The following is an 8,876-nucleotide window of genomic DNA, read 5'->3' as shown; positions in this document are numbered from 1 at the left end:
ATACTTGGGTCTCCACATTGAAAACTCAATGTTTTAACCAACTAAACTCAACCCCTTGTACATAGAAAATATATATTAATATATTTATCAAAGATATATATTTATATTTTAAATAATTTGAAAAAAAAATTAAAACATAATAAATATTATTTATTTTAAAAAATCAACTAATAATTGAATATCCATTAATAATTCTACATTAGTTATAAAGACTAAATATGACACCTTGAAATTCCTGTCAAATGATACCAAGTTTGTTTGTTTTTTTTACCTTTGCAGACAGAATGGATCTCACACGGTGAGACGTTATTAAAATATATATATATATATATCAGAACAATAGCTATAAAAAGTAGTGTCCCATAATAGGAAGTCGAGACAACCGAAAAAAATAAACAACAATATAAATTGTCTTTATAAAGTATACGAGACAATACCTCTGAAAGATGCCCTAGTTGAATGATTTGACCGTATTTGTTAATATTTGCCTCACGGCCAAACAACTCTTGGCAGTAAGTAATATTCTCTCTTTTGGAACCTTGTCAATTTATGCACAGTACTATTTTGGCCATATAATAATGATCACTCTGAAATTTCAAACCATCATGTGAAGAAAGAGGCAGCCAATAGCCAATATTGGCAATATCGAAGGTGGTTTACAGCTTTGGAAGAGACAATTCTGAGGTTGTACTCCATCATGAAAATTTATGAGGGAATATAGATTATTTATATCGTTTTGTTTAGCCCGTAAAATATAAAAAGTACAGTTTTCTGAAGTTATGAATAAGCTCAGCCAGGCTTTCAAGTCTGACAAGAAGATAGTGTATTTTAATCTTTCTTTCTTTCTTTTCGGTATAGAAGATTTGAAATCATCATCATTTATCTACCTACAACATAGATTTTGCCATTAAATCAAGTGCTATGAACAGATTTTGTAGTTTACTTACCAGATTCCAAATTTTCTTTTCATTTTCATTTTCTACTTCTACTCATCTTAAACTTGTCCATTTCCTCCATTAAATCAATCCTTAAGGCCTAAACCTGAAGAACCAAGGAAAATCAACTCAAGGCTTAACCCTGAAGAGCCAAGGAAAATTAACTCAAGTCTTAACCCTGAAGAGCAAAGGCAAATTTATGATGTGTTTATGGAGGTATGAATAAAGAATAGTATTTGCAATGAAATTATGAATTGTGGAAATCTGATATCATTAAAGTATGGATAACGCTCCGCTAGTCTTGGAAGTCTGACAAGAAGGATTTTTTTAGTTTAGTTACAGGGTGCCAATTTTTGTTTTCATTTTCTACTATTCTTGAACTCGTGCATTTCCTACCTTTATCAAAGAAAAATCATGTTTAAAATCAATCCTTATAGCTTATTAAATCTGACGAGTAGCCAAGGAAAATCATGCTTAAAATCAATCCTTGAAGCTTAAACCTGACGAGTAGCCAAGGAAAATCACGTTTAAAGCCAATCCTTAAAGCTTAAACCTGACGAGTAGCCGAGGAAAATCAATCATCTTAAGGCTTATTTCGAAAAGTAGTTAAGTACGTTTCAAACCAAAACTGATATATACAGCATACTTTTTTTGTTGGTATGAATTTCCAACAGTTTATGTTGCATTTCAAGGATTACTTCTGAAATCGACTGTGCATCTTTTTAATTTGATGTTTCGTGAGTGTGATCCATCATTAGATCACATTCTTTTTTTGTCTGATTAACTTTAATCTCTGTTCATAGTACAGATCACGGGATTAAATGATCACTTTTCTGGGCATATGAGATAAACAATCTGGAGAATTAGATTTAAGAATATTCTATAACTAATGAAAATGACTATAACTAAAACTATATGCAGTTTTGTAATCCCCAAAACCCTGATGCTCTCCTTGGTTACTTTTATTTTCTTTCCAACATAAATTCCAATGCAAAAGGGAACAAAGTAAAGCTAGAGAATGATTTTATGAGCATAAACCTTACCGCAGAAGAAAGTTTTATGAGAATAAATCTTTGCCACAAAAGAAAGCAATTGCTTTGATTGTTGGACACTCTTTATAAGGCAAAAAATCTTTCTCTAGAACTGTTTATAAGTTCAATTTAAGTGGCATGCATACCAAAAGCAATGCCATATAAGAAATTAACTGTTCAGCCTCCCAATAAAATACATAATAGCAATATAAATTATTCTACATAATAATTTGTCATATACCATATCTAACCCACCTTAGAGAAATATATTAGGCATTGAAATCAATAAGAGTTCTCAAACATATTACAGTGCAAGGGATGTGCAGGCCCAAATCCCTTCCTCCTTTTGGAAGGCTGCAGATATAAAGAATACCTTACAATTTCAAAATAAAATGAATGAATAAGATTTAATAGCTCCTATCTGCAGGAGATGTTCCAGTAAGCACTGTTATATCCCACTGGAAGTAGAATACATTTGGCATCAGATCATTGGCATTATAATGGCTCAGAAATGCATCTTATCCAACTCATAAATTGATACTGCTATGGTACTTGCAGATAATGGTCCTAAACAAAAAGCCAAACCAGGTTCTTCGGCAAGGCATCCACTTTCCCATTATTAGATTCACTATCGGGTTTACCGATGCCAAACTGCTCGCCATTAAATGTTGACCTTACAATTTTAGGTCCTGATCATTGATCTGCTTTTGAAGACCGTCAATTCTTTTTCTGACAAATGAGAATCCTTTCTTTTTCATTTTCACCATTTTCTGCATCCTTCTTCTCGCAATTCCATCTCATTCCTTTGGCTAGATTGTATACACTATTCACAAAATGTGGGGATTCACGCATTATGACAAAGCCAGTAGGTCTGAGTATTCGGTCCATTTCCAGCAAAACGAATTTCATCTCACACCTGGTTTAAACAGTCAGGCATAAACACATGCTCATCTGTCAAAAATTCCCAAATAAAAAGTAATACAAAAACAAAATAGTCAAAATATATCTTCATACTTATGTACAACAGTTGGCTCGTTTAGGATTTTCCAAAACTAAGAATTACAATTCGAAGAAAGTTACTCTGAAAACATTATGGCTTAAATTGTATTACATTGTGTCCTCCCATAGATCCTTCAGAGTCTCCTGACACCTGTGGACATTAATAGAAATTTTTTTTTCCATACCATAAAATTTGTGCCTACCTGTGACTTTCTGCACTGAAAAGACCATCAAGATGCAAGAGATCATAGGTTCTAGGATAGGTTGAAAATGCTTCACACCTGCACACAGAACAGTAGGGTTTGGTAAATTCAAAGATTGTGATCATGCTATACTGAATTATGCAATTGAAGATTCAAAAGAAAGCATCTTACCAGTCATTAATAGCACCAATTAATCCTCGATCATAGACAACATTCAAAGAATTCAGGCCATATGAGGAGACCACATTCATGACCCATACAGGGTCATCTATCAGAGCTGCAGCAAAACCTCCATAAAGGGTGTTCATATCCATAACATTCCTTATCTTGTCTGTTCCAAGATCAGGCACCAGTCTCTTATAATACTTAACACGTTTAACCCATTTGGTTGTGTCCTGCTTGAATGCACCATCACTACCACCAGAGACTGTACGAACTCGCTCTGGGGCTACCTGCAAGCGTTGTGGCCACTTTGGAGTCTGTCCTACGCCCAAGCGCTTGAAGTTTGGATTTCTTGTAGCTATGCAAGCTCGCATAGGAACATACCATGCTGCATCTGGTTCAATGCTATCATCACATTTTGGGGGATAGACTGTTTCACTACGGCTAGCATAGCACTCATTGTCCAATGGCTTCTGCCATACGGCAATGTCATCCTTTTTATTGTATAGTGTATAGCACATCTTAGTTAAGAGACCTTGAAGGGCATCATAGTCAGCCTTCTGATCCTCTACGGTTGTGTTCCATCCTCGCCATCTATTTTCATAGTTAACTGGTGGTCCAGATAGCACCCAGAAACCCCCTGGCCGCAGTATTCTATCTATTTCCAAAAGGTATACTCCACCTGCAATAGAAGGAAAGCAACACCTAATTCAGAATTTTGGATTTTTGCCTTACAAAATAAATGCACAATTGCCATCTCTACACTCCCCAATAATGCATCTGATATTATGCCATTCTCTATAGATGCAAGGGCTTCCAAAACTATTTTCCCTTCTTTGTTGCATTCTTCACTTACCCGAAGAACAGATATCATGAGGGTTTCTCCTTTTGAGCTATAGTACTAAGGTGAGAACAATGGTAAGTTGACAAGCACCTTAACTGAGATGCTCAAGTCAATTTCTATGAGGAAAATATTTCTAGATCAAATAAAATGCTTACCAACTGTGACCCTTGTTATCTGGGCCCTGCGGTGATTAGGCATCTCAAAATGTTACTCTCTTTCCAATCTGGCTGATTTAATCCATAGCTCAATTCAAAGCAAACTTCTTCATGACATGACAATCAATCTTAATGCGATATATTATCATTGTCTAACTTACCAAATTCTGTCCAAGGAATGAGACAGCGAGAGCAGTGAGCCATGTCAAATGCATTGGATGGATATGGAAGCCGCTGTGTGGAGATGATACCAAGAATTGCAGGAATTCCCCGTTCAAGTGCAAACTGCACCTGAGCTTCATGATTATCTCTGGGTGCCAGAGACAATGTGATAATTCCACGACCCAGCAAATCACCACCCCAACTTGCAACCTAAAGAAGAAAAGCATCCATTCAGATAGAAGAAAACTTGGTATTACACATGGTAAACCATATAAGAAGACTTGTTATTGCACATGGTAAACCATATAAGCTGACCCGTTGTTACAACAATTTGACTGAAATTAACAAGAAGCACTCTTCCTCAGTCTCATCTTATAGAGTTATCAACACACATATAGCGCTAGCAAATACACAAAAAATATATAAATGTGACTCAGCTATTTCTAAAATAGCTTTAAATGCAAATCTGCAGCTATACTTTGACAATGGCAGCATCGTATATACTCTTATTGTCTATGTGTATTCAGTTAAACCTTAGCTCTAAAACATGTTTCTGATAGTAGCTATGATGTTTCCTCAGTCCGTGTAAATCGGTCAGCATGCTTCTAGAATTAACTCTGTAAGATCCAAAACGTCGATAAGCAAAAGACTTATTGAGTTCATTCCAGAAGCATCGTCATTCATCTTTCTGATGTTGACCATGTTGAAAGGAAGGTTAACTTGTTTAAAAATCTTACGAGTTAGACACACATCAATTCATCCCTGTTTTAGTACCCTAAACTTAACTTATACAAGGCATTTCTGCAAGTATTTTGTCCATGTGAAGGCCCTAAGCATGATGGTGGGTTAGTACTGGCTCTTTGTGGCTCATATGTATGCTATGTGACTATGTCTTTTAATTGATGATATGAAATCAAAGTAAAGCCATCTATAAAACTAGTCATAATCCATTTCAATTTTCAATTAATATATAAAACTAGTCATAGTCTATTTCAATTTTCAATTAATATATAGCTCGATAAACAAGAGAGAATGTTACGCACCCCACATCCGGTATCAAGAGCAGTTCGAACAGTACCATCTTTCATTCCTGGAATCAAATCTTCCATTCGATCCACATATTCGCTGACCCCTCTGGGGAACATTGTACCTCCACCTGGAAAGAGAAACTTCTCCCCTTCCTTCCGCACCCAATTCTGGTTGGATTTTTCATTGGTAATCCATTCATAGGGAACATTCCTGCAGCAGAAACATCTTTTAGAACTATAAAATCATAAAATGCTGCGAACTTGTCATAACAGAATCCGTTAATTCATACATGAGCAAGACAGTCAGAATTATAAAGATCAAATTATACCAGTAACTTGAAATGGCATTCTATTTTCTTCTTTTATAGTTCATATAGGATAGACTAAAAATGCAGCAAGCATTTACCTGTACCAACACTCATCCTTGCTTGTTGGCCATCTAATAGGTAGCTTGTAACCCTCTGGTGGAGGGATTAGGCAATCAATTCTTTCAGAAAGTGGTGGACAGTGTCGCTCCCTAAATGCCAACCTGTGTATATCATACTTCCTCCATCTCTGCAAAGATGACAGTGAAACATATTACCTAAAAATAGAATGACATATTCAAGTGTGCATGACAATTAAGAACCTAATTTCACTAAAAGTTATATTTAAAGATGAGCACAAAACAAGGAACATGGAAGATCGGAGAGCAGAAAAACTTGGAAGTCCCCTCCTAAACCTCTCCCAGGTAGAATGCTTTGTGGAAGTATTACGACCTACAATTGAAAGAAGCCTTTTTCGTCGCATTCAAACATAAGAGACCACAGAGCTTACCCAAGGAGAAAATGGATCTATCTACTTTTCCTTTAAAAACTACATTTACACCCATTTCCATATGCAAATGAAATGCATGTCGATTGTCCATTGGTATCAATCATTGACATGAAGTTCCCTTGTAAACCCATTCAGTCACCTGGAACTGCTCCTAATTTGTGGATTTTACTAAGCTACTGGAATGCAATAGCTCACAACTTGAAATGAAACAAGTTGTCCAAAATGCACACCAAACATCTAAAACAATTAGAACATGATGTATCTGAAAATAAAAACCTGTGGGTCTGTGCATGGAGTATAATCTTGATATTCGCTGCTGCATTCTTCAAATGTTATTGCCTTCTCTTCAGCAGCTGAGCAGCTCACTTGTACAGGGGCATGTGATACTTCTTGTTCTAGAAGATATCTTTCCTTCTGAGAGCAAAACATGCCCCCAAAATAAAATGAAATGGCACATAAAGATAGGAGCATTAAAGCAACAGGGACCACCCTTATAGACTTGTCTGAATGCATTCCTGCTTTATAATCCTTGTCCTTCATTTTTTCGTGTCAAGAGATCAGCTGTTGGCACACAGATTTTGAAGATTAAGATCAGGTAAATGAACAAGAGTTAATAGCCAAAGCTAAACTTGCTTGCCAGTTCATTTAATAAAATTGAAAAGACAAGCTACCATCAATACTTAAATAATAAATACTGATCTATAATGCCAAGAAATTGATCTGCAGTGTAAGGCGCCGATCTACAAACACTAAGAGGCTGATCTGAAATATCATTAAAATCAACTGAAAACAGGACAACTCCTCAGACCCCTAACACTGAATGATTTTACACAATATATTAAGAAATACCTGTTCAATTAGTTTGAGAACTGATAAGCCTATCTTAAAGGAGGAGGGATCGTTTCATTGAGTTTTGATCATAGCCACCAGGGCTACATTCCAGCTACAATAAAATGAAAATAAAAAACATTGTATTGGAGAAAACTCATTTGTATCTTACCACAAATCAAGCTCCAACACAAAGTGTATCTCACTACAAAACAAGCACTACTATCCAAGTGGAGATAATACATCTGCAAAAGAAATAAGCCAGAATGTAGTGCTACGTTTGTTGATTCTATAATCTATGGAGATCTAAGATGTCCCAAAATCCAGGCTGATTTGAATTTGCAAATGTCAACACTCATCCAGAAAAAACCAGTAAGATCCCTACTCAAATGTTGACAATTACCCAAAATCTAGAGTACTACCACTTGTAAAGCATCCAAATTCTAATCAAACAGGGGAGAAAGTACCTATTTTGCAAACAAAACAAAACGAGACACTCAAAATGTGAATAGATCTAAGGATACCCAATTCACTAACTTCAAACAAATGTCCAACATTTCATCCAAGAGGCACTCAACTGCACACTGACTGTCAAAAGTACAAGAAAAAAAACACATTCAATCTACACCAAACTGACACCAAAGGAGGGCCAAGAATGCTCACCTGATAAACAAGAAAGAAAGGCCACCCGCTGAGAAGCTGTGGGCAAATGGATATCAGATGTACTTCATAACCAGTCCCACTGATATCCCTTCAGCTATTGCAAATGTATGCTACATTCCTTCCTTCCCCATTACTTATAATAGCCTAGAAAGTCCCCTCGCCTTCCCCTCTTGGTAGTAACGTGCGCTTTTACCGCGCACTTTTAATCCGTTTTACTTCCTGGTCATTACTTGTATAACATGATTCTGTCACTTGCCGGCAAGTGACAAGTACAAGCTTAGACAGTGACTGAGGAAATGTTGTTTGCTCTAAGGCAAAATATATATACACACCGACATTTCAGATCTGTTTTCCCACTGGCGCATGGCTGTGGTCTTGTTGGATAGAATTGAAAAAAAATTTATTAAGTTGACTCCAAACACGCTTCAGCTGGGTCCTACTCCTCCTCCCTTACACGTATGACATACCCTTGTGGATTTATTATGGATTTTTTTTCTCACCATAACTTAGTCAAAAGCAGGCCACATGTTTCCAGATCCTTTGCTTCCCTGGTTTTCACAAAATACTGATTGTTCTCTCAGTTCTCAAGTGTGGACATTAAAGAATAATGGTTCTTGTGGAAGTTTGAGTTTTACTGAATTAAAGAGAACCAAACCAAGCCAGAGGTGACCCACAAAACAATTCGCCGGCCCATGATTTAAGGAGGATGGCCAGGTCCAAGACTAAAAGAAAGTTTGCCTAACATGGACTTTCGTTGGGTCACTATACGTCATGATTTGAACAGATCTATGAATTCTTTGGACATGCATGTGGGTAGTACTAAAGGTAGTTGTGCATAGAACAGGGTCAAATCATAATCCTTTTTAGTGGATAATCATATTGGTATGTGAGGCATGTTATTTTAAGGTATGTGAGGCATGTTACACCGACGTATGTATATTTATATAAAGAGGAAAATCAGAACAATTTTACTCTTTCAGTTTTCTACTATTTTAAGTGTGATCCAAATACATTCATACTAAATAAAGCAGACAGTTAAATTCAGAAACT

General features: G+C 36.2%; 1 protein-coding gene across 2 annotated transcripts; it reads right to left on the bottom strand.

The window, feature by feature from the left end:
* Positions 1–2,222: 2,222 nt before the first annotated feature.
* LOC131069538 (probable methyltransferase PMT20) lies at positions 2,223–8,136 on the bottom strand. 2 transcript variants are annotated; one of them, XM_058005025.2, is made up of 8 exons: positions 7,827–8,136; positions 6,612–6,896; positions 5,926–6,074; positions 5,535–5,730; positions 4,491–4,701; positions 3,340–4,012; positions 3,169–3,246; positions 2,223–2,882 (listed from the first exon to the last, which is right to left on the bottom strand). In XM_058005025.2, exons 2-8 carry the CDS (start codon positions 6,873–6,875, stop codon positions 2,684–2,686), a joined length of 1,770 nt encoding a protein of 589 aa, XP_057861008.1. In that variant the 5' UTR covers positions 6,876–6,896; positions 7,827–8,136; the 3' UTR covers positions 2,223–2,683. The 2 variants fall into 2 exon arrangements, with proteins under 2 accessions (XP_057861008.1, XP_057861009.1); XM_058005026.2 differs by lacking the exon at positions 7,827–8,136 and adding an exon at positions 7,336–7,441.
* Positions 8,137–8,876: the final 740 nt, after the last annotated feature.

This window comes from Cryptomeria japonica, chromosome 2 (genome assembly GCF_030272615.1).
Source record: "Cryptomeria japonica chromosome 2, Sugi_1.0, whole genome shotgun sequence".
In the NCBI taxonomy this organism is placed as follows: domain Eukaryota; kingdom Viridiplantae; phylum Streptophyta; class Pinopsida; order Cupressales; family Cupressaceae; genus Cryptomeria; species Cryptomeria japonica.
Note: the sequence above shows the minus strand (reverse complement) of the source record. Positions and strands in the feature narration are given on the sequence as shown.

Excerpts from the sequence above, each read along its gene's own strand:
- LOC131069538 (XM_058005025.2), bottom strand. The coding sequence starts at position 6,875 with ATGAAGGACAAGGATTATAAAGCAGGAATGCATTCAGACAAGTCTATA. Across the intron at positions 4,702-5,534 it reads CTCTTGATACCGGATGTGGG|GTTGCAAGTTGGGGTGGTGA; the intron begins GTGCGTAACATT and ends TTTCTTCTTTAG. Across the intron at positions 4,013-4,490 it reads CATTCCTTGGACAGAATTTG|GTGGAGTATACCTTTTGGAA; the intron begins GTAAGTTAGACA and ends CTTCTATTGCAG.